General features: G+C 37.6%; 4 protein-coding genes across 5 annotated transcripts; 1 reads left to right on the plus strand and 3 right to left on the minus strand.

Moving 5' to 3' along the window:
• The first annotated feature begins 327 nt into the window (after nucleotides 1-327).
• agpat9l (1-acylglycerol-3-phosphate O-acyltransferase 9, like) lies at nucleotides 328-7,889 on the plus strand. The gene is made up of 14 exons (XM_031728030.2): nucleotides 328-421; nucleotides 752-941; nucleotides 1,046-1,112; nucleotides 2,384-2,532; nucleotides 2,620-2,765; nucleotides 3,104-3,178; nucleotides 3,298-3,387; nucleotides 3,476-3,569; nucleotides 3,719-3,834; nucleotides 4,148-4,203; nucleotides 4,413-4,498; nucleotides 4,617-4,745; nucleotides 4,994-5,073; nucleotides 5,261-7,889. The coding sequence occupies exons 2-14, from the start codon at nucleotides 798-800 to the stop codon at nucleotides 5,367-5,369; spliced, it is 1,341 nt and encodes a 446-aa protein (XP_031583890.1). The 5' UTR covers nucleotides 328-421; nucleotides 752-797; the 3' UTR covers nucleotides 5,370-7,889.
• A 2,483-nt stretch (nucleotides 7,890-10,372) lies between these two features.
• On the minus strand, nucleotides 10,373-13,096 carry myl7 (myosin, light chain 7, regulatory). The gene is made up of 7 exons (XM_031728029.2): nucleotides 12,968-13,096; nucleotides 12,674-12,775; nucleotides 12,358-12,433; nucleotides 12,080-12,184; nucleotides 11,912-11,990; nucleotides 11,760-11,808; nucleotides 10,373-11,662 (listed from the first exon to the last, which is right to left on the minus strand). Exons 1-7 carry the CDS (start codon nucleotides 12,968-12,970, stop codon nucleotides 11,558-11,560), a joined length of 519 nt encoding a protein of 172 aa, XP_031583889.1. The 5' UTR covers nucleotides 12,971-13,096; the 3' UTR covers nucleotides 10,373-11,557.
• LOC116311030 (myosin regulatory light chain 2, atrial isoform-like) lies at nucleotides 10,373-17,891 on the minus strand. Of its 2 annotated transcripts, XM_039620321.1 has the most exons (9): nucleotides 17,770-17,891; nucleotides 17,254-17,451; nucleotides 16,982-17,083; nucleotides 16,674-16,749; nucleotides 16,474-16,578; nucleotides 16,306-16,384; nucleotides 15,957-16,005; nucleotides 15,732-15,859; nucleotides 10,373-11,534 (listed from the first exon to the last, which is right to left on the minus strand). In XM_039620321.1, the coding sequence occupies exons 2-8, from the start codon at nucleotides 17,359-17,361 to the stop codon at nucleotides 15,755-15,757; spliced, it is 624 nt and encodes a 207-aa protein (XP_039476255.1). In that variant the 5' UTR covers nucleotides 17,362-17,451; nucleotides 17,770-17,891; the 3' UTR covers nucleotides 10,373-11,534; nucleotides 15,732-15,754. The 2 variants fall into 2 exon arrangements, with proteins under 2 accessions (XP_039476255.1, XP_031583888.2); XM_031728028.2 differs by lacking the exon at nucleotides 10,373-11,534 and having other exon boundaries at nucleotides 15,541-15,859.
• A 643-nt stretch (nucleotides 17,892-18,534) lies between these two features.
• On the minus strand, nucleotides 18,535-22,963 carry gck (glucokinase (hexokinase 4)). Its single transcript, XM_031727944.2, has 10 exons — nucleotides 22,774-22,963; nucleotides 22,483-22,645; nucleotides 22,193-22,347; nucleotides 21,994-22,113; nucleotides 21,233-21,328; nucleotides 21,035-21,134; nucleotides 20,742-20,925; nucleotides 19,962-20,117; nucleotides 19,389-19,622; nucleotides 18,535-19,293 (listed from the first exon to the last, which is right to left on the minus strand). Exons 1-10 carry the CDS (start codon nucleotides 22,852-22,854, stop codon nucleotides 19,146-19,148), a joined length of 1,437 nt encoding a protein of 478 aa, XP_031583804.1. The 5' UTR covers nucleotides 22,855-22,963; the 3' UTR covers nucleotides 18,535-19,145.
• Nucleotides 22,964-24,408: the final 1,445 nt, after the last annotated feature.

A 24,408-nucleotide genomic window follows, 5' to 3' on the forward strand; every position in this document is an offset into this window, starting at 1 on the left:
CTTCCATCTACATACTTTAACTCAACCTTAGTGACATTTGCTTTGAGTGCTTCCTCCGGCTCAGACTCATCCAAAAATAACACGTCACCAAAAAGTATTTTCAAATGTGATCCTAGCAGGGTCAACTTGTATAGTAACTAGTTAGTTTGGTCTACATTCAACTAAAGTGTCTTCCTATGGACTAAAATATAAAACTTTTTATGAATCAAACCTGTAGACCTCGTGGAAGTCTTTTTGATAGTGTCCAAAGATGTTTTAAGGTCTAACCCTAAAGCCACAGATCTGCACTGATTTCTGTGACCACAGGAAGGCGCTGTAGGTCATGAACTTTGTTCTAGTTAGTAAATGGGCGTGTTTGCTCTGCGTGTTCAGTCTCTTAAATTACCCGCTGTCGGAAAGGAAATGGACTGAAGTTTGACAGGTAAGTTGATCTCTTTCAATCTGAAACAGGATAAATGTAACTTTGTAATTAAAGTATAGAGTAGCTCTGTCAGAGTTTGTGGATTTGTTTATGCTGGAAGGATTACATGTGCTATTGATCGCCATTGTTTTTGTGCGCGGGATCAGTGTGTACCTGTACCGTGTAGTGTGACCCGGTGTTCTGAGAAACCATCCCAGAACACCGGAGTGTTTCAACGTTTCGTTTGTCTTTTTCACCCCCCTTGTTATGATTACATGTTTCCAAGTTGTCTAAGAAGTAAAGAAAGGAAAGTGAATTAAAGTCTTTCTTCCCCCCTTTGTACTCATGCAGCTGAGCCACAGGGCTGCTCTTGTTTACCTCAGGGAATAAAGTAGAGATGGACGATTTCTGGGCGGGAGCCCTTTGGGCACTGAAGATTTGGCTGTACCTCATAATCCTCCTCATCATGATCCCTTCCATGTTTGGATTCTCACTGGGCATTTCCGAGATCTACATGACCATACTGGTGAAAACTTTGGAGGTACTATCACAAGTAATTTTTTATGTCCCTCATAGATTGATATGCTTAAACTGTGGAGATATTTTGATTCTTGGCCATTAATATATGCTGTCTGTTCTCCACAGTGGGCCACTCTGAATATACAGAAAGCAAATTCAGATGAAGGAACACTCAAACCCTCCTCATCTAATGGTAAGTAGAAAGAAATTTGATTGATAGATCTAAGGAAAATGAGGTGCGGGCACTCTTTTACAGATAAGTTGATGTCATATCCCTTATTGTGAAACTTTGGTTCAGGGAAAGCTTTGTGTCTGCAGATTTCATCAGATACTTCATCACAAGTCTGTGCTGGCATGTTGCAATGATATGGCCACATTTTAAAAATTAGATTGATCTACCTTTAAAGTGGCAATTTTTTTAAATGCATGCATATAAAATACTCACAGAGCAAAACCTTTCGTGTCTTAAGGAAAAATGTTCATATTTTCTACCATACTACAGCTAATTTTTCACCAAAAAGTCTCTTTGGTGGCACTGACGCTCAGTAACTTTTATGATAGGTAATAAGTAAAGTTGCTCTGGGTACTTTGTCTTATCTCACAAGATGCAATAAATCAACTCTTTATCAATCTCCAAGCTTCACAGGATGGTTTCCCATGCTGGAGCACAGAAAGACAGTTTGGTCAGCAAAAATTGCTCTCTCCAAAGTTCAAAGTGTGTGAGCCGAACATTTTTAACATGAGCAATGAGTGCAAGAAGTAAAAGCGCCTGAAGAACAGAAACAGGGCAGACATTGTACTGAATGCTTTGACTGAATACGGCGTGTGTTAGTGTAGGTTCTGGACTTTGCCTGCTGAGATATGAGGTAATGTGGAATCCAAGCTGAGGCTGTTTTTAAACTGTTCTCAGACCTGTTTGCCTTACAGTCTGTTCAGTATGACCATTGTTAATAAAGACTGCAAGCAAAAACAAGTAAGAAGGTGTAAGGACATGTTTTAGGCAATACATGTCGTAAATTAAGTAGATCTTTCTTGTAAAGTCCCTCCTATGATGAGAACTCCAGATACAGTATCTTATCACTGAAAGTATTACATGCCTGCCTGTTGTGCCATATGACACTGAGGTGATGCAGATTCAGTTCTGTTCTTTTTAAAGACTTTTTATCTTGACTTCATGCTCTGAATGGCTTCAGTCTTCGTGTTTTGTTGTTGTTTTTTTAAATGCATTTTGTCAAAGTGCAGCACATAATGCTCTTCCAAGAAAAACATTCCTGATTGAACTCCCTGACAAATTCTTTAATCTTCTAACACTAACATTGCCTTAAGACATTTGGCAAGGCTGACTTATCTATGTGATTGTTACTAAGATAAAAAATCATATCAGCTAGTTTAATTCCATCACTGTGAACGTGTCTGTGTGTCTGTGTGTCTGCGTGTCTGTGTGTGTGTTTGCATGTGTGTCAGGTCTCATCCAAAGGGAAAATGGATCAATGGAGAAGGAGCTCGAGGAACTTCGACGAAGTCGCCCAAAACCACCAGTGGGTGGTGATTTTACACTAAGTGACTGTTTCTATTTCATCCGACAAGGGATTGAGAGTATTGTAGATGATCAGGTACATTTTTTTTTATTAACACCTTGGTTTTAATTTTAAAATGAAAATGTTTTAGTCATGTTTGTCTGCTTTCTATTTTAAAATCAGGTGACCCAGCGGTTCACTTCTGAGGAGCTGGTGTCCTGGAACTTACTGACTCGTACCAACAATGATTTCCAGTACATAAGCCTGAAGCTGACACTGGTCTATGGCCTTGGCATCATTGTGAGATACTGCATCCTTGCCCCCCTCAGGTAGGAAACTACTGCACAGAGTCCACCCGCCCCAAATTTACACTTTCCTCCACAGAGAAGCAGTGTGGAAGACGGGGTCAAGACTTTGGTTGTGCCTTTGGTTGTGTTAAGAAAATATCTCAACTGAGTTTAAAGTCTACTGAAAAAATTGCAAGCTGTATGAGAGGAAGAAGTTAATGCCATTAGAATGCCATAAAAAATGTGCAATAAAAATGTGCAATTTAAAATTCATTTTTTACATAACTTGCAGTAATTTATATTTCTGTTACGTTTCAATGAAAACTCTAAACTCCAACTGACCTGCTGCTTGAAGGTGAAATGTGTCACTCTCTCTCCAGAATAACGTTGACCGTCATCGGTGTGAGCTGGTTGGTAATAGGAACATCTGCAGTTGGATTGCTTCCAAACTGGAGGTGACTAAAAACATATGGTTTTTTTTGTTTTTTTGTCTTATACGTTAGAAAAAGTACTATAATGGAAATCTTTTCTCAACAGAGTGTCTTTTTTTTTTCTTGTAAATATTTATTTTTAGGATAAAGTTCTGGCTCAGTGAGTTGGTCCATGTGATGTGCTACAGAATCTGTGCTCGAGGACTCTCTGCCACCATTCGCTATCACAACAGGTAAAACACTTTCCTGTTATGTACCATCCTTAAAAAAGGCTGGTTTTACCCTTTGGCTTTGAGTTCAGTGTTTTCATTTCCTCTGCAGGGAAAATAAACCCAAAAAAGGAGGAATCTGTGTTGCCAATCATACTTCTCCGATCGACATTGTGATTCTGTGCACAGATGGCTGCTATGCTATGGTATGCAAAGAAGCCACCCTCAGATCAACTTATTTGGAGTTTTACATATAAAGTGTTTTTTTTTTTTTTTTTTTAGAAACTGTGATTTGTTGTAAAAAAAAAAAAAATAAATAAATAAAATAAAAATTTTTACATTATATGTTTCTTAGGTGGGTCAGGTCCATGGAGGCCTGATGGGCATTATTCAGAGAGCCATGGTGAGATCCTGTCCTCATGTCTGGTTTGAGAGGTCAGAGATGAAAGATCGCCATCTAGTGACCAAAAGGTTCATATTTCACTCCCTCACATGAACACGTTTCTTTCTGGTCTCGTCAGTGCCTGCTTTTCCTGCCTGTACTTTACTTTATGTGGCTGTTCTGGCACACAGAAAGTTTAATGTTTTCTTGGAAATACAAACTTATTACCGTCAAAACAAGAACAAGTATGTTTTGGAAAGCTGATGCTGGATTCACTGCAGTGTGGATTCCAGTCTCTATACTGTAATCCCTTCTCAACAAGGCACTCATTCCAATTGTTGAATGTATTTTCTATTGTGTGTATTTATAAATGGTTTCCATTACCTGTTCTGTTGTTTCCAGGTTGAAGGACCATGTGAATGACAAAAAAAAGCTTCCTATATTGATATTTCCAGAGGGTAAGTGTCACCAAGCAGAAAGATAAAGTTACTTTATCCACTGCAGTTTGATCTTTGTATCATCAAAGAAAAGTCTGAGTCAGTGCTGTTATTTTAGCTCCGTGTCTGATGGCAGTCTGGCCACTGAGCTGTGTCACACGAACAGATATTTTCTATGTGGGTTTGGAAGAAGCTCACACAGCTGTCTCTTTAATCTCCTGTTTCTATAGGAACTTGTATCAACAACACATCTGTCATGATGTTTAAAAAGGGAAGTTTTGAAATTGGAACAACAATATACCCAGTCGCCATTAAGGTACTTCAGCCCAGTCTAGCATTCATCCTTCATCTCTCAGTCATATATATTTGAGCCCTTTAGGTCACACATTTCTGATACTTAATGCTTGTCTGTGTGCTTTTTAAACTTTTCCTAGTATGACCCAAAGTTTGGAGATGCTTTCTGGAACAGTTCCAAGCACAGCATGGTCAGTTACCTGCTGAGGATGATGACCAGCTGGGCCCTTGTATGCAATGTCTGGTACCTGCCAGCCATGCACCAACAGGTGTGTGTGACATGTGATGAATGAAGTCTATGTATATATCTGTATAGACTTAGGAGGACTTTAACTCGGATCACATTTGTTTTCTTGAGACTTCAACTTGCCTAACTTGCTTAAATTGACAGTTAGTCTTTAGTCTTTGTAATAAAAATGATTTTATTTATCACAATAAGCTGATTTATAAACTGATTCACACAACATGAGTAATGCATCACAATGGACTGAGTTTTCCCCCCCCAAAAAAATGTCAGGAGGGTGAAGATGCTGTCCAGTTTGCCAACAGAGTGAAGTCAGCCATCGCTCACCAGGGAGGGCTGGTAGATCTGCAATGGTAAGCTCTTACCTCATCCCTTTTAAAGTAATTCTAATTTAATGATTTCACAGAGAAGAGGAATAGAGAAAGATGTAGTCCTTTGTCTGAATGCTAATCATTCAAAGTGTCAGTCAGCTCTTTTTTATGACATGGCCATAGGGGAACATATGACACTGAATAATCGTTTAGTTCTGTCTGCATGCAGGGATGGAGGCCTCAAGAGGGCAAAGGTGAAGGAGACATTCAAAGAGCAGCAGCAGAAGAAGTACAGCAACATGGTGGTGAGAGATGACAGCAGCAGCAACAGCGACTGAGATCCTCAGTCAGACTAATAAACAAAGGCCTTGTCTTGTGTTGGAGAATATCTACTGGAAAAAAAAATGCAATGGTCCTCCAGTGTTTTCTCTCTGGCTGTAACTGACTGGAAATACGCTACAGTAGATTTAAAAAACTGTGAAAACTTAGGTACAGCTAAAGAGAGGGAAGGCTCAGTGATTCATAGATAACACAAGTGCAATATTGAACATTATGAGGAACTGAAAAAGAAAAGCTCTCTGTGTTTACTGCTGCTTTAAAAAAGAGTTTGGGGTCACACAGCATGTTCTATATTTTTAATTTTTTAGAAAATACAGAGACATTTTGTTTCAGCAATGATTACTGCAGTGTTCCAGTGGCACATTGATTTAAATGATGCAAGTTCAACATATGAAAAGGATGACTGATTACTTTTTGCCCCCATTGATTACAGAAGCATTAAGTGTCTGGAGCAACAGCACCTGTCGGTTTGACCATAGTGTCAAACACTTCCAGTCAAACAACTTTAGGATTTTGAAAACTATAATGCAACAAAGCTCCATGCACTCAATTAACCAACTGAGCTGTTTCTTTAAAGGGTACAACAGTTTTCAGCTGTGCTAACATGATCATTTAGACTTTTGATAAATTTCTGGTAGCTAGCAGTGTGTTTGTAATACATAAATAACATTGCTGCAATCATATGTTAGTTATGATTATTAATTCTACTGATTCTACAACCTTTCGTCAATATTTCAGAGCAAAGTTAAGTGGTATTAGATGAAAACAAGCATCCTTTTTTTTTCTCAGAAACAAAGACGTGTTAAGTGACCCCAAACTACTGAGCACAGTGTTTACTGATGTGAAATGTGTGATTGCAGATGAGCCACTGGTTCAACAAACTGGCTTGATGAATGTCTAATTTGTCGACTTAAATGTGTTCTACTTGTTGTGTTTTTTGGTTTGTTTGTTTGTCTACATGTTGAAAGCCCATGGTACAAATGTTGTACTGTACAAATGAATTCAGGTGTTGCCAGGTAATACTGCAAAAGAATTCACGCTGATAACTAACAAACCGTGCTAGTTCTCAGTTAACTTGAACGAACAAACACATTTGAGTTCAAAACTGGCAGCAGCTTAGCATTTGTTGTTCAAAAGGGAAATTTGACCTCTTCTGCTCCTCAAAAGAAGCTCACAAGTTTGACACTTGAATGATGACCGTTAACGTTGTTGTGTGTGACAGTCCAGTTCATTTAATGACAACATGAGCTGTAACTGCTTCACAGTATAACGCACAGAACAGACTTTTTAGATGGCTTCTCACTGGATAGTTTTCCTGAAATTTCATCCTCATGGCTTCCATTTTTCTCTGGGACTTCCTCTTTGGGCCCTAAAAGCAGATTGGAGAAGCATTTGTTTTAGGGAGACTTTTTGAATGTTGCATGTCCTGATATTTTCTGTTTGTTTGTCAAACTGTCAATAATCTCACCATCATTTTCGTGATTGCTGGGTTCTGTTTTGTCCTGAGTGCTCTGCTTAAAAACAAGTTTGAATCAATGAAATTCTGTCTGAAAACCTTTAAACCACTCGGCCTTTGACTGATGAAAGTACTCACCTGCAAGGAGTCCCTTTTTCTCTGTTGTTGTTTGAGTTCCTGATATCTGCAAGTATTAATAACAAAGTAGACATAGCTAAGAAACTCTGCAGTCAGAGGAATTACTTTGTGTTTTGTAGTTAGTTCCATAAGTATTCAGATAAGAATATTCTTTGAAACTTTGAAACATCTAGACAAGCCAAGAACAAACTGGAGGAGGTAGGTGTGATATTGTCAAAGTGTACAATCAGCCACTGGTTAGACTTAGAAAACCAGAAAACATCTAAATGCACAGTTCTGGAAAAAACAAAATCTTTGGAAACCAAGACGAACTTGTACAAAAATAATGAGAAATTATGGAGATGTGCCAGTGGAACTGGGTTATTGGTGTTTATAGTTTATGTGAAAACTGATCAGAGTGTGCTTCACAGTGCAAATGGACAATAAACTAAAGCAGACGGAAAAAGCAAACTAAGAGTTTCTCAAAGCAAAGAAAGGCTAAGAAGTCAGTCACCTGATTTGAACCTAGTGTTTCAACTATAAAACATGCAAAACTGAAAGCAGAAAGCCCAACAAACAAGCAACAACTAAAAGAGACTGCAGAAAAAGAAACGAGCATCTCAAGGGAGGAAATACAGTATTTAGTGATGTCCATGGTTTCTAGACTTACAATCAGTGAGTACAAAGGATTTTCAGCCAAGTATCAAAACCGGTCTTTATATATAAAACTATGTTCGTTTGTCAAACTCATTTTAAACCTATGAAACTGGGATACTATGTGTATTAAGGCTATAATTCCTAAATAGCTAATGCAAACTTGTTCTTAACTATTGAATTAAAGAATCTTCGTTTTGATTGGTTGAATTAAAATGTCCTTTGGTGTGGTGCAGAGGCAAAACTACAAAAACTCTCACTGTCCAAATAAAAAAGGATCTAACTGTAAAAACAGCCCATGTGTCACAGCTTTTGAGTCTTTTTGTCTCTTCTTTTAGTAACCCGGTTTGGAAAAACAAACTGGGCGGTGAAATATTTATGAGCGGAATTAGTGTCAAACATCTGCGTCTCCTCTGCCCAGTTCAGATGACAAACGGGTTGCTGTTGATTCAAATGGACAGAGTTAAATTAGGGCGCCTTTATCTCCTAGCAATAAAGAACAGCAGGTCTACAGTACAACATAGTTTAATGCAGTGGTTATTCCATTAAGAGCAGTCTTGCCTCTAACATGAGCCAGCTGGTCATCATAAAACCAGCCAAATAAAACCAGCAGTATATGCAGAGTATTCATTTGTAAGGCAGACGAATGCTGAATACAGTTGCAGTTTCACAGCAAAAACATCTTAAATTGCTGTATTATAAAATACTGCTGTTCAGTTTGTGTTAAACAATAACACAATTTCATCTAATGATGAAATAGTCACAATTTTGTCCAGTGATTTGTGTTCTGATGAGGCTATAAATGTTGTTGATAAAGCATATTTAAAAAGTTGCAGTTACATTTAATCACTATCTGTAGTAATCTCACCTTTGCAGATAGGAGTCGTTTTTTCTGTGGGTAGAATTTGTTTTCCTTTTCAGTCCTTGTGGTGTCCATGTTTTGCTTGTGTCTATTCCTACATCCACCCTGCCTGCAGCTCCAGATGCGATTGGCATCTTTGATAGCAGATGTACAAATATCAGAAAGAAACCAAATCAAAACCAAAACTCTCAGTCATGTGGATGCAAACATGCCCAGTTGCTGTTGTAGCTGAAAGAGGAGCTTGCCTTTCAGGACTTCACACACTCGTTGTTCTCTTGTAGACTGGCTGATATGTTGGTAAGAAAGTGTGGCTCTGCAGTTTATGTGGATGTTTGTTGTTGTATCCATGGCAACAGTACCCCCAAAAGAATGAAACAGCAGTGCCTGTGGCTGCAATGAATGCAGTCAGGGCTATCTTCTTTACTTTTAATTCTTAAAAAAAAAATATATATATATATATATATATATATATATATATATGTTTTCTTTGTTGTTGTTAGATTTTTTTTTTTTTTAAATTGAGTCATTTTTTTAAAATGACTCAATTTTAGTAAAAACTAACATCAAATCTGTTATAAAAATATTCTAAAGAAATGTTCTCAAAAAGAGCAAATCATACTCAGCAGACTTCTAAATAACAGATGAGATGTATTTTGTGTTTTGATTACAGATGCATTCTTGTTTTTGTACTTTAAATAGGACCCCAAAGTCAGAAAGGGTTGAAGTGAAAGCAAATTATCAGTGTTCTTGCAGCTCTCTCAATATAAGAACAAAAATAATAGTACAATAAGAATATATAATTCAATATCTTTTTTGTAAGCAGAGGCCAACATAAAATAATTTCATTGCCATTTATGGATTCATGGTCATCAGGATTTGGTCTGGGTTTTTTTGTTGTTGTTTTTTTCTATTTTGGATTCTTAATTGATATATTTGAGGTTCGATTTACGGTTGATATGATATTTATGGTTGATTGATGTTTTATTTGATCCAATCCAATCATTTTTATGTATAAATATAAAGCACATTTCAAACAAAAAAATTAACCAAAGTGCTGTACATTAAAAGGAAAGTTGTAAAATAAAATAAAAGATGCTCCATACACATCAATAATTATATCTAAAGTATTACAGAAATACAGGAGACAAAAAAGCTACTTTTGCCTTTTTCCTTGGCACAAGGGGTCACCACAGCAGGTAGCTCAGCATGATTTGGAGGAGTTTTACCACAGATGCCCTTTCAGACACAACCCCAAAAAGGATTTGTTTACCTTTGCTTTTTAGGTGACTCTGTAAACAATTACACAGTCTAATTTAAAATCAATAGGGATGTTTTTTTTATTTAAAATGATTACATCATTTTGATATTTTTAGCCCTCTACTACACACTTTGATCGTACATGATGACATTTATTCAACACCATTTACTGTTTCGCTTTGGGCCATTTTATTCTCAAAAAACGTTTAAAAAAAAAAATATTCCAGATATCCTCATTCATAAGACAACTGTTAGAGACCAGTAAAAGCACAATCAGAAAATCTTCAAAAAATGTCAAAAAATTATGAAACGAAAAACTGAAAAACACTTAACGACAATAGGCTAGGTTCTGATTGTCCAGTGTCTTGTCATATTGATTCTCATGTTGTCAGATATTGCTGTCACTCTGTGTGAAACTTCACAAAACAGTTCTTCTGTGGTGTCAAATAGAGCTGCACATTATACAAATCACTTGTGATGTCCTGTGCACCCAGGCACCCTGCATCTTCCTTTGTTCAATTCAATTTTATTTATGTAGCGCCAAAAATTACAACAGCACTAAGCTCAGATGCTTTATGTTCTAAAGTAAAGACCCTACAATGTAAGAAACTCCAACAATCACATGACCCCCAAAGAGCAAGAATTTGGCAACAGCGGAAAGGAAAAACTCCCTTTTAATATCAAGAAACCTCCAGCAGAATCAATCTCAGGGTGGTGTAGTTATCTGCTGCGACCAGTTGGTGATGAGGGGGTTGTCACATATTGGCCAGAGTGATGCACTGTCCAGGTGGACATGCTGATTTGGATTGAGAGCCGTGGGTCCCTGCTTCTTCCTCTTCTCATAACTCGTTTAAGATATCCCACCACTGGGTCGCCCTCTCTTCTTGCTTTCATCTTTGGATTTGCACAAACTTCGTGCAATTTAGGATTTGAGACCACATTTCCCTACACCTGGAAGCCCAGGCAGTTGGACAGCTTTTTCAATGTAATCTTCAAAATTGCTTGGAATGGCATCTATGCAACATATTGTTGTGATTTGGGACTTTATAAATAAAATAAATCCAGCAAGGACTAATACTTTGAAACAGCATTTTTCACTGGGTAGGTACTGCTTCAATTTACTGCCCTTAATAAATGGCATCATTTGCTTATCCACACACAATGTCTAATGCAAGCCATTTCAGCTTCATGTGATTCAGAAGAGGCTGAATCTTATCTTATCATAGTCACCCATATCTCTTGTGGCCTGGCAACTGTCTCTGAAAGGGAGACTTATTTTGATGGCATCCCAATGTGCAAGAGGCATCACGTCAGCAACATGTAAAATGAGCACAAATATGTGCACAAATACATGAAGTAATATTGATTACATTCCAACACAATGTTAGCAAAGTTTCCCTCCAGAAGAACACGTTATTTCACAACGTTGCCCTGAAGCAACGAAAAGAAAAACTGAGTTCCTGAACATTCAAAATACTAAAAACTCCATGAAACTTGACAAAAACCCTCTATACAGCTTCATACACATACATGTATCTGTCATTTACGATTTATGCCATTTTAAATATGATTTCTAGAGCAAAAATTCTTACCTTCTTCTCACATGTGGTCCTGTGACCATGTGTCAGAAAAGGATTCCCCATCTTAAAATCATGGTTGATTATTCCTCCCACGTCTCATTGGGCTTAGATTTCAGTTAAGTTCACATGTACTGGGCATGGGGCTTATTACTTTCACTAACTCAAGGACGGCACTGCACTGCAGACAGGTCAAATTATTAACAGCCAAGGTAAAATGGGTTTAGTTGGACTTCATGATATGCCTTCACACAACTGTCCCATTCATGATTCTTCCTTCTCATCTCCATGTGTGATGATGTAGCAGAGAGACTTGTAGTCAATGTTTCCAGTTGGATCTATGGGAGCGAGAGCGAAGGCCTGATCCACCTGTAGGTTTATAAAGAGAAAGCTTGTCTATTGAAAAATATCTTAAAGATTATATGAGAATCTGTCAAAAACAAAACACAAAGCTGAAAACACAAACCTCCTCTGCTGTGAATTTATCAGCCTGATTCATCAGTAGTCGTCTAAATCTAAAAATATCAAAAACAAAAATTAAAGGAGAGGCAATATAAAATATTATACCAATACAGCCCATTTGCAACAACGCAAAAGCTAATTGATAAGCTGTCTTACTCATCCTTATTAACAAAGCCTGTTCCATTGGGGTCAAAAAGTTTGAAGGCTGCTAGTATGGTGTCTTCAGGATCAGTACCTGGAGGAAGATAAAATATCATCATCCATCACCTGAAAGGACCTCACAGGAATTTCAAAGATTTCTTTGAACATCTGTAAATGTCTCACCACTGAGTTTCTCCCCAAAAAGTGTCAGAAACACAGTAAAGTTGATGGGACCCTTCCCTTCATTCAACATTTCATCCAACTCCTCCTCTTTGACATTTAGCTTCCCTGGTACACAAAAACACACAGAGACATACCAATAAAAATTAATAAATGCAGTAACAGTAGCAGGGCACATCATTACAGCTTTCACTTGTTATAGTTTATTTGCTATTAGTTTATACCTACTTTCCCACCTTTGAAATATTTAAAAGATCAAAGAATGGAAGTAAAGAAAGTACCCAGTTGTGCATAAGTTTCCTTCAGGTCCTGTTTTTTGATAACACCATCTCTGTCTTGGTCAATGCAACCAAACGCCTGTAGGATGAAGAACACATATGTGGCACATGACTATTTTTGAATTATAGAAAGAGTTTAATAACTGAAAAAGGTTGTTTTTACTCTTAATGAATAACAAGTTTAGAGATACTTTGAACGCATTTCTAAGTAATTTTAAAATTTCTATTTAGTCTTTTGCTTTAAACAACAATGACAAATAAGTTAAATATGAATTTGAATTCATTTTTAAGGAAGTGGTGTCATTAGTGAGTACTTTACCTCCTTGAACTCCTGTATCTGAGACTGCTCAAACATGGAAAAGACATTTGAGGAGGATTTCTGTCCTCCCCTCTGTCTCTTGTTGGAAGCTTTCTTGCTTGCCTGAGAGGAAGAAAAAAAGTTACTCTCATACATAATCCTATAGAGGGCACTGAACTGATGAAAACAACTGATTTCACAGTACGTAAATAATGTTCTTAAATACACAGCATCTTCAAGATTCCCATTTTTTTTTTTTTTTTTTTAGATCTTATTTAAAATCACCATAAAGACTAAAAACAGTGAATGCCTTACCATGTCTGAATGAAGGTGGACTCCAATCCAGGCGATGATGGTGGGTTTTATGTGTAGCCCATGTTATCTCCTACCCTCCTATAATAGACTGCCATGGATAGCTGAGACCCTTACATGGTTATAGCTGTGTCAGTGTGTGGCTGAATGGACGTGATAAGTGGTGAAGCACACAGGATTCCTCTGGGCTGAAAAAAGAGATAAGAACAGAGACGACAGGAAAGGAGACCAGCAAAGTGACTTTGGACATTTGACAGTCACTTATATAAGTTCTTACAATTCACAGATTAAATCAAGCAATGAAGCTTAAAGTTTTTACAGAGAAATAATAGAATAGTATTGGCTTATACTGCAATGCAAGGGTTTGCTCAAAAACTGTGTGAACTAAATATTTTTTTCTTAATGCCTTAACTTTCTGTTTTTATTTAACAGGTAAAATAATAATAATACTAATAATAATAACATATATAGCTATTAACAAATGAAACAGCTAAAATAATTTAGTATTTTTTCTACTTAAAATAAGTATAAATCTAGAGTTATTTAACCCAACTCTATACCTTAACTAAAGGGAACACCTTCTTGGTAGCAAATGTGGTTTTAAAATACTTGGCAGGTACAGAAGCTATCCATTTCATTATCTTCTGTCTCTTTACATAATTCTCAGACACTCCATGTTGTCAGGTTTTGTGATGGTCATGCATCACATAGCCTCTGGTTTCCTACGGTTCCTGAACATTTCCACCGTGCAGTAATAACACTTACACTTGATTGATTGTGGAATATCTAGGAGAGAAGAAAATTTCACACACTGTCTTGTTGGGACTGTAGTATCCATTTACTATTCAACCAATTCTTTTACAAATATTTGTAAAAGCGGAGAGTTGTTTGATTTCATACACCTGTGGTAATGAGGCTGAACACACCTGAATTCAAAACCACATCCAGTTTCGCCGCGCATTATTGGTCAAAAGTGGATTCATTACACTGATACTGTTTTGTTCTCTATTGTGTGGACACTCCAGAAACCCTACACATATTCTATATGTATGAGGACTGATGACATGGATACTCTACACATCACCTGTGGTGGCCACGCCCGACTTGCCATTGTAGCAATATAAACACTATGCATGAGTGGCTTCTTCAAATCCCTGATTTCTACATAGTCCAGCAGACGTGTGTGTGTCACCTTACCTTGTCAGAAAAGAGCTGGTCCCCATACCCCTCTCGGGGATTGCTTTTGTCTCTCCTACACAGGCCGGTGCAAAGCTTGGCACTATATAAATAAAATGGAACTGAAATTTTATTTTCCCACGCAAAATCTGACCTTGTTGGAAGACATGTCAGACTCGCCAGAGAGTAAAGAAAGGGGGAAAGTGTGGTGTTGGTAATTGCTTTGTTGCCGTTCATTTCCACCTGTTAGAGACAGAAACAGCGTCACGTCCAAAGCTTTTTAGGCGAACCTGTGTGATATTAAGAATATGTGGTGTGACTTGTGCCCCAAGTGCATATCCCTCGGTCATAATCGGCACATTTCACTGATGGACTAGGGCCAACCCAGGGGAGCACAGCTGTTTAAAGTTGTGGAATAAAGGTGCCTATGGAGGAGGGCCATGATAATTGTGTTCACTGCTTAGAGCCAGACCATGCAAGCTAGCGTGTGAGAAATCTATGTGGTAACTTCCAACGCAACCGGAAACCCTTGTTACACCAATATGCTGTAACCAACATGTCTCGTTTCCATGTTTATGCCTTGGTCACTGGGTGGCTATAGCTCAGGAGGTAGAGGTCATCTATTGATTGGAAGGTTGGGGGTTTGATCCCTGGCTGTTCCAGTCTGCATGATAAATATCCTTGGACAAGATACTGACACCAAGTTGCTCTCCGATGCAGTATGAATGTGTGTGAATGTTAGATAGAAAGCACTTATGTGAGAAGCGTTCAAAAATCTGCTTGTGTGATTTGGAGAATGAGGCAATTTGTATAAAGCACTTTGAGTGTGCAGGTATAGTAGAAAAGCACAATATAAGAACCAGTCCATTTACCAGTGTTCACCTGTCACTTGTCTGGTGTTAGTTTTCATGTCTGTCTCTTTTCTGTTTCACGTTCAAAGTTAACTTTGCTTGCGGTTTCTCCTTACCTGATTCCCTGATTGTTTTCACCTGCTGTTGATCATTCATATATCAAAAATGTCCTGTTTCTAAACCCTGATCAGCCTAGCTTGTTCCTGTTATGTTTTGTTTTGTTTGTTTTGTTTTGTTTTGTTTTTTGGATTCTTGATTAACTTTATAGAATTTATTTATTTTATGGGAAGTTATTTTAATGTTTAAAGGCTTGCTTTTGGTTTAACACTCTGCCTGCAGTATCCTGCATTTGTGACAAACATAGGTTCTTTTTTTCTTTTATAGAAAAAAAATCTCTTAACATATTTTGTGGAATAAAAATAAGTACCATCTTTGCTGACCATTTCCATATGCAGGAGATGTATTTCTGTTGGAATAACAGCATTTTTGGTCTTACTCAATATATAGTTTTCCCTAACCACATGAGAATTTGTAATCAATAGGGACATGTTTGAGGAGGCCAAAACTTTATTTGTAGTTATTAGTAACTTACAAATGAGAAAATTCTTAATTTCCAATGGTTTTACAAAGGTATGAGGTGGAGAGAATCTAATACTTTCAGATATAATTTTAATAGCAGTCATATGCATTTTTATATTATTAACAGCCAAGGTAAAATGGGTTTAGTTGGACTTTATGACATGCCTTCACACAACTGTCCCATTCATGATTCTTCCTTCTCATCTCCATGTGTGATGATGTAGCAGAGAGACTTGTAGTCAATGTTTCCAGTTGGATCTATGGGAGCGAGAGCGAAGGCCTGATCCACCTGTAGGTTTATAAAGAGAAAGTTTGTCTATTGAAAAATATCTTAAAAATTATATGAGAATCTGTCAAAAACAAAACACAAAGCTGAAAACACAAACCTCCTCTGCTGTGAATTTATCAGCCTGATTCATCAGTAGTCGTCTAAATCTAAATAAAAATAGATAAATGTTAAAGGAGAGGAAAAATAAGATGCAGTGGTCTCCAACTCCAGTCCTTGAGAGCTACTGTCCTACAGCTTTTAGATGCATGCTTGTTCCAACACACCTGAATCAAATAAATGGCTTGTTACCAGGTCTTTGCCAAATGTGATGGCCTAATGAAGAGGTAATTCAACATGCATCTAAAAGCTGCAGGACAGCAGCTCTCGAGGACTGGAGTTGAAGACCCCTGCAATAATGCTATGGCCCACACGGAACAACGTGAAAGCTAATTGATAAGATCTCTTACTCATCCTTATTAACAAAGCCCGTCCCGTTAGGATCAAAAGGTTTGAAGGCTGCTAGTATGGTGTCTTCAGGATCAGTACCTGGAGGAAGATAAAATATCATCATCCATCACCTGAAAGGACCTCACAGGAATTTCAAAGATTTCTTTGAACATCTGTAAATGTCTCACCACTGAGTTTCTCCCCAAAAAGTGTCAGAAACACAGTGAAGTTGATGGGACCCTTCCCTTCATTCAACATTTCATCCAACTCCTCCTCTTTGACATTTAGCTTCCCTGGTACACAAAAACACACAGAGAAATGCCAATTATACCTACTTTTACACCTTTGAAATATTTAAAAGATCAAAGAATGGAAGTAAAGAAAGTACCCAGTTGTGCATAAGTTTCCTTCAGGTCCTGTTTTTTGATAACACCATCTCTGTCTTGGTCAATGCAACCAAACGCCTGTAGGATGAAGGACAAAGAATATTTCAAATGAAGTTTGACACAGAACCATTTCTCAATTTTGAAAGAGTTTTATAATTAAAAAAAAATGTTTGTTAACTTTTATCAAATAACAAATTTAGAGACAATACTTTTAGAAAATACTCAAAAAAAAAGTTTGCAGTAATAGATCTTTTCCGAGATCATTTCCCCAGGAATTTAAAGGAAGTGGTGTCATTAGTGAGTACTTTACCTCCTTGAACTCCTGTATCTGAGACTGCTCAAACATGGAAAAGACATTTGAGGAGGATTTCTGTCCTCCCCTCTGTCTCTTGTTGGAAGCTTTCTTGCTTGCCTGAGAGGGAGAAAAAAGTATATCACATAGATAATCCTACAGAGGACACTGAACTGATGAAAACAACTGATTTCACAGTACTTAAAGAATGTTCTTAAATACACAGCATCTACAATTTTGTGAAAGACTTTTAAAATCACCATAAAGACTAAAAACAGTGACTGCCTTACCATGTCTGAATGAATGAAGGTGGGCTCCCAGCCAGGGGATGATGCTAGGTGGGTTTTATGTACAGCCCATGTTATCTTATCTCCTACCCTCCTATAATAGACTGCCATGGATAGCTGAGACCCTTACATGGTTAAAGCTGTTTCAGTGTGTGGCTGAATGGACGTGATAAGTGGTGAAGCACACAGGATTCCTCTGGGCTGGAAAAAAGAGATAAGAACAGAGACGACAGGAAAGGAGACCAGCAAAGTGACTTTGGACATTTGACAGTCACTTAAATAAATTCTTACAATTCACAGATTAAATCGATTTGATGTAAGTTTTTTACAGAGAAATACTAGAATAATATTGGCTTATACTGCAATGCAAGGGTTTGCTCAAAAATTTTCTGTTTTCTTTTCTTTTTCTTTTGGTAATGATGATGAAATAAAAAAAAAAAATAATAATAATAATAATAATAAAATAATGATAATGTAATTGTTAAAAAACCCAGTATATTTTCAAGTTAAAATACTTACAGGTACCTGGTATCTGTCTCTTCTTTCTCTCGATGTAATGGTTTGTTGTTTGGACCAGGGCTTTTTCAAGGACATGCAAACTGCTGCATTAGTCTCTGGTCCTTAATCAAGAATTATTGCTTAACACTGTTAAGCACTCCCTGATGTATTTAATAATACACATGAATATATGGACAAAGGTATTGGGCAACATACCCATGCCAAGAAGCTTCTGGTGCACAGTTTTCCTGCTGATGTAAATGCGATAGGAGGTTTGCACTTATATCTAAGAAGGAATATCCAGGAGTGAAGAAATTTTACAAACTGATCTGTTGCAACTGTAATATCCTATTACAGTACCATGCTCAAATTCAGCGTGCTCTTTAGAACGACACATTCTTTCACATATGTTTGTAGAGGCTAGGTGCTTGATTTTATACATCTGTGTCAATGGAACTGAAAACATATAAATTGTGGCCCGATATCTTCCACTATATGGATATATTTTATCCATATAGTGTATCCTTTATATTCCCTAGAATATTTGAGCAGACCTGTCAATCTGTTACAGTACATGCTACATTTACAGGAAGGATATTATATTGATGCTTGGTAGCTCTTATTTCATTAATGTGACATCAGGATAACTACCTTCAGTTTTGATACATTGCAGTGATGTTGTTTAGTCCTTGAAGCCTGGAATGTCAGAGAAGTAGAAAAAAAATCCACTTTTGCTATGCTATCAAAAATAATTGATATTTGGTGTTGAAAATAAAAACAGATTCATTTTAAGTATTATAGTTTATTAAGTACTTTTATTTACAGTTAGGTTTATTGACATCCAAAGCACATTTAAAGAATAACACCATACTAGGTAACACAGTAACAAAATTTGTAAACATAACATTTAAATATACAATACCAAAGATATATATAATTGCTCACAAACAGGAATTACACAACACACTAATGAACTTGATTTAGTTATAATTTACAGCGGTATTTACAAAACTGGCATTATAATACATTGTCATCAATACTACATAAGTCCTTCTTGAAATGCTCCCATCCATACAACCAGCTGGAAGTGACACACAAGAAGTATGAATCTTAAACAGCTCTCACACTAACTTCTGTCTTATGTGCAACACTCAAAGTTCAGAAAGTTCAGAAATTATGGATTTGCTAAAGCCTGGTGTGATACTACCAAGTGCAGCCTCTAATAAGAGCAGCTTGATCCATTCTTGTCTTTACACCCTACAACAACAATCAATCGGTTTGCTTACAAACAGCCTGTAGTAAGGGCACATCAGTGGATTTCATAAATATCCTCCAATCAGAGTTCAAGCTTTCCTCATCACTGCGCATTCAGGAGACTGATCAGTGCATAATTCCCCTTAATCCGTGAACAGATTTGTAGCCATTTTACAGGCCACTGCTGAGATAAGAGCGGCTCCACGACCACTCCCCTCCTCTGACTGGATGAAGGTGATATCAGAGTGAGGAGTCAGGTCCCTGACGACTTTGTGGAACCTGTCACGGAAACTGAGACATACAAACAATTGGTCAGAACAATCTTCTCATATATTTAAAAGGTAATTCAAGTCTACACTATTTAAAAGTCAAAGAGCATTCCTTACCATGGGTGCAACTTGTAGACAGATCCATCGATGCCCACTGTGATCTTCATGGCTTCCTCACTGCGTCTCTCCCGCATCAGGTTGATGACACCAGCGAGCCCTGCGGCGCACATGTGAGCAGAGCGAGTGGAAACACTCTCGCAGACCAGACGCACAATGTCACAGTCAAGCTCTGAGGGCAGAACTCCCAGCGAGGACAGGATGTTGTAGATTTGTTTTCTATCCCCAGTGTCACTGTAAAAAAAAAAAAAAAAAGAGAGAAACATTTACAAATTTAGCTTCTAGAGGCACAATGCAGAAAATTTAGTGTGTTGAAAATATATTTTCTTTCATTTCTGGTTCCACTAAATATATAAAATTTAATAAACGCCATATGTTTTCGTCACATAGACTATTTAATTTTCTCCTAATGAAATACTCTATTGATAAAGTCAAGTCATGATCTGTTTCTTCCATCTGTTCATATGCAGATGTAATGATTTCAGGCATAACAAATATGATCTTTTGTCACATTTTTAATGGGCAGCATTCCTTTAAAAAAAATATTTCCTCAGCCCAGGTTAGGATGCTCACCTCTCCACCTGTGAGACATAGCGTGTCTCAAAGCTTCCACGTGTCTTCAGCAGCTCTGAGGCTTCACCATTAAACAGCAGGTCTTCATTTACTAGCTTCATCATAACAAGCCTCACCAATTCACCCATGTACTTCCCACTGATAAGCTTCTCATATCTGCAGGAGATAGGAGGGAAAAAAGAGAGAGAGAGAGGCAATTTTAATGACAGGAAAATATTTTATGGGACATGTGAGGAAAAATGAGGGCTAAACAGGAATGATGTGTGTCATAAAACACATGAGCAAACAACTGTGACTCGCTGGGGAAAGAATGACGATGGGTTGGGAAGGCAACGCCGAAGCTAAAGAGGCTGAATGAGGCTGAGCTCTCTGCAAAATCTCTGCATAAAAGGTAAACAGCCATTAGGCTGACAGTTACTGGCAAGCAGCAGCAGAGATAGATGATTAACCTGACGCCCCCTCCATTGAACTCATCACTGACGTATGAGGGGTCTGGCCATTTACTACCATCCTGAGGAAAAATAGTGGGTAACTAAGCAACTGCACAGAAAGCTCAGGTGAGGGTCAGGTGAGTACTACCAGACAATGATAATGAGTTCAAAAAAAACATGTAACATGTTGTAAATTACTCAATTTACACTCCACGCCCACCACTTTAAGCCCTTCAAACAGGTGGCAGCCCTGACTGCACGTGTATTCAGTAGACGTTTGAAAATTAAAGAGCTGTGTGAGGTGCATGCTAAATGTTTGAACTAAATACAATGTTCTGCGTTTACTCACAGCTGATGTCCGGGGTTAATTGAGGCTTCGTCCACCACTCTGTCGTACTCCAGTCTAAAGTCCTCTAGCTCCCCGTTGTCCCCGAAAGCCCCCCATTCTGTGTTCACACACATCCGGCCCTCCTCCCCTTCAACCAGCTCCACAGTCCTCATTTCCTCCATGTAACATGCATTGCAACCAGTACCTGGTAAGAAAACATACACGCAAACATTATATGGATGCTCATTTCTGCAAGACTCTAGTTATGAGTCAGACTTCAGGCTGATTGCATGTGTGCATTTACAACTTCTTACCAACAATCATCCCAACTTCACAGCTGCGATCTTCATAATAGCAGGAAATCATCGTGGCAACTGTGTCATTCACCATGGCAACCACATCCATCTCAAAGTCCTGTGTGACGATACAAATTTTTAATTCACAGAATTAAATTCAACTACTATATCTACAGTTGTACTTTTAAGAAGAAAGAATCCTATACGTCCACTCACCCCTCGTCTCTTGATGGCGTCTCTGAGTAAACCCACAACATTGTTCCCTTCTGCACCAGAGGCCTTGAAGCCTTTGGTCCAGTTAAGCAGGATTCCCTGTGATGGTAAAAAAAAAAGAAAAAGTAAACTTTAAATGTATGACCTTTATTATACAGTGCTTTATTTATTATACCACCACCTGCCTTAAATGAACAGTACAGATCTTCTTCTTCTTTCCTTTGTCCAGAATATTCACTGTCCCTTTGTCTTTGTCTCCACACCACTCAACCTGAGCTGTCCCTCTAACATACTCATTTCTAATCCTGTCTTTACATCTTAAACTCTGCCACCTCCTGCTTGGCCAAAATCATTTTTTATGTTTCTATCATAGTTAATCCACCAGTATGCACAAGATGTTTAACTGAAATAATATTTTTACTGCCAAAATTTAAAAAAAATATTTTTGCTCATAAATTTTTACATTTACCTTTTTACAGACAACTGAAAGAGTTATTACAGTTATTTACTTGCATTCCTGAATGGAAAAAGTTGACTGTTATACTGTTTGTTGGCTCCTATTTGGGTATAAAAGGTGAAATCATCTCTGCTATTCATTAATTTTTCATTCTAAAGACATTTTGAAACATTTTGAAAATGTTTTGTTTTCCTGTTTTTATGACAGGTGGTCTAATAAATAAAGAACTGTAGATAAAAAGCTTCTACAAGTCCAGCAAATAAAGAAATTGTTGGAGGTAGAAAGGCATGAGAGTAAATTCACCCACCTTGTCAATGTCCTCATGTCGTACTGGAAAGGAGAACGTGAAACCTAGAGGAAGTTTCTTGTGCTTGATGTGGTGTTTGTCCAAGAAATCTGACATACACTCTGCTATGTAGTCGAATAGCTGCAGAGACATTAAAAAGTTATTTCACAAGAGTAAAAAAAAATGCTTGCTTCTATAGATAAATCTGAGCATTACTAACCATTTCAGCAGTCCCTGTCATGGCATCTTCAGGAATGGAGTACATTTGGTTCTTTGTCTCAACCTTGAAGCTCCTCTCTTCATCTTCACCCACTTTCACAAGCATCACACGGAAGTTTGTGCCTCCCAGGTCCAGAGCCAAGAAATCACCAACCTCTATTGGGAGAAAACACCATACATCAGTAATCTGAATGCACATGTAGTTTTTCACTGCTACATTAAACTTGAGTTCACATAGGAAAGACTTCATCTAAACACTGGCAATCTTCTTTTTCAGAAGTCATGACCCACCTGATCCTTCAGGGGTGGAGCAGACATAAGTTGGAAGCATTTTAACGCTAGCCTCTTCATGTGTCTCCAAACGCAATCCTCTCTCCATTTCACACTGCATCCTCTTCATGATCTCTTTTAGGTCTTCTTTATTCAGCCTGAACTCTGACAGGATCTGGTCCACCTGCATTCAGAGGAGAGATGAAGTAGGTGAGAACTATTTTACACTATATTATAAACACCGGACCGAAACTTAGAGTAACAGGAACAAAAGAATCACAGCACAGGAAATTTGCTGACTACAAATCTTACCGCGATGACTTTATCAACCACAGAGTCGTAGCTACTAGGCATCTTCACCATCTGGTCGAGGTGAGCGCTGACACAAGGCATCTTCACAGGCTTAACAAAAAATTAGCTTGCGTGTGTTTTTAGGAGTTTGGTGAGTGCGAGTCCACCCAGTGTGTGTATGCAGAGTGAGTGAAGTGTGAGTACCACTAAGGGATCCTCCGCTCCTTTTATGCTCAGGTGAAGGGGGCTGGACACACCAAATCCTACCACCCTCCCCTTCCCAACCTCACCCCATCTGGCCAAAGAAGTGCAAGCATACACAAACGCCCACATGCACACAAAGAGGTATAACCTCTGGGCAAAGTTATAAAATCGTTTGACCTTATTTCTCAAGATAATATCTTTCATGACGTGTTCATTTTATTGCAAAGAGATAAATTTTAACATGTTTTGTTTTATTGGCATAAGATTTTTAGCATTATATTTTCCATTGTGTTCTATTTTTATTTAGTCAGAAGGTTTTGGGGGTTGCTTTAAATTCAGTTTAGTTTCCAAAGTGTTTGGCTTGTTTTAGTGTTTAGTTTTTGATTTTGTTGTATTGCTATTAGATTTAAAAGCAAGATGATGCAATACAACAATGCCAGCAGCCAATCACATAGACATCTGCATTGATTTAAATGGCTCCGTAAGCAGCAGTAATTGCTTTAATAGTACAGAATCTTTTGTTAATTTTTATTTCTAAGTTTAGTCTAGTTTTAATTTTACTTTTGACTGCTGTGTTTTAGTTTAGTTAGAGTTTATTATAATGACTAAGCTGATAGAAATAGTCAGATATGACATTTTGCCTTTATTTTATTTCTACAGAGGCCCTATCCTGACTCAGTGTACATTAATATTTTATTAATCGGTTATTTTAATACATAATCACAATAAAAATTATTTGTATTTAATAAACATTAGGGCTACTACATAATTATAATAATTCTGATGCTGTGATTCTGATTTTGAGCACTGAATATGTTTTAATGTTGTTTGCTTTTACTGCTGTGGTTTTCAGGCTTTCATAAAAAAGCCTGAAAACTCATAATAACATCACAATAAACGTGATCTCCAAGTAATATTATGTGATTTGTTAGGGTGAGGGACTCACTATCCATTAATGTTAAGTTTTAGGTTTGCAAGGTTATTTGTTACTTTTATATACGAAATGACTTTTAGCCTCAATCTATTTTAGAATGCATTTTTTTAACATGACATGTCAACTAACCCTGTGGCCCGAACTTATAATTGATTTTTGTTTTAGAAGAACACCATGCAAAGCTATGGGGTTAATCAATGTTGGACGTGAAAGATACTCGTATGTTTGCGAAACTGCAAACATGCCGAAATTAGAAATAAAAAGGGATGAATGACCTCCAAATCTTAAAATAGCACGCTAGAGGCGAAGGTCTCCTCTGCTTATCAGCTCCAACAGTTTACCTGTCCAGAGGTAAGAGCTTTTTTTAGCTCTGACCTTTTTCTCCAATAGTTTGCTGGACCTGAGTTCAGGGGGTTTTTTTTAGTAATGGCCTTGATTTTTAAAGGATCAGCACCAGTACTGTAAGACAAGTAAACTCAAAGAATGAGACTGACCTTACTTTCAAGTTTAAATAGTCA

This window comes from Oreochromis aureus, linkage group 12 (genome assembly GCF_013358895.1).
Source record: "Oreochromis aureus strain Israel breed Guangdong linkage group 12, ZZ_aureus, whole genome shotgun sequence".
Classification (NCBI taxonomy): domain Eukaryota; kingdom Metazoa; phylum Chordata; class Actinopteri; order Cichliformes; family Cichlidae; genus Oreochromis; species Oreochromis aureus.

Coding starts and splice junctions, on each gene's coding strand:
- agpat9l (XM_031728030.2), top strand. CDS start 798: ATGGACGATTTCTGGGCGGGAGCCCTTTGGGCACTGAAGATTTGGCTG. Junction 3,835..4,147: donor CGCCATCTAGTGACCAAAAG/GTTCATATTTCA, acceptor TGTTGTTTCCAG/GTTGAAGGACCATGTGAATG. Junction 5,074..5,260: donor GGGCTGGTAGATCTGCAATG/GTAAGCTCTTAC, acceptor GTCTGCATGCAG/GGATGGAGGCCTCAAGAGGG.
- LOC116311030 (XM_039620321.1), bottom strand. CDS start 17,361: ATGGCAGTCTATTATAGGAGGGTAGGAGATAAGATAACATGGGCTGTA. Junction 17,084..17,253: donor CCTTCATTCATTCAGACATG/GTAAGGCAGTCA, acceptor TCTCCCTCTCAG/GCAAGCAAGAAAGCTTCCAA. Junction 16,385..16,473: donor TTTTGGGGAGAAACTCAGTG/GTGAGACATTTA, acceptor ATCTTCCTCCAG/GTACTGATCCTGAAGACACC.
- gck (XM_031727944.2), bottom strand. CDS start 22,854: ATGCCTTGTGTCAGCGCTCACCTCGACCAGATGGTGAAGATGCCTAGT. Junction 21,135..21,232: donor ACGCCATCAAGAGACGAGGG/GTGAGTGGACGT, acceptor ATCGTCACACAG/GACTTTGAGATGGATGTGGT. Junction 19,623..19,961: donor TATGTCTCACAGGTGGAGAG/GTGAGCATCCTA, acceptor TTTTTTTTACAG/TGACACTGGGGATAGAAAAC.
- myl7 (XM_031728029.2), bottom strand. Junction 11,991..12,079: donor TTTTGGGGAGAAACTCAGTG/GTGAGACATTTA, acceptor ATCTTCCTCCAG/GTACTGATCCTGAAGACACC. Junction 11,663..11,759: donor ATAAATTCACAGCAGAGGAG/GTTTGTGTTTTC, acceptor ATAAACCTACAG/GTGGATCAGGCCTTCGCTCT.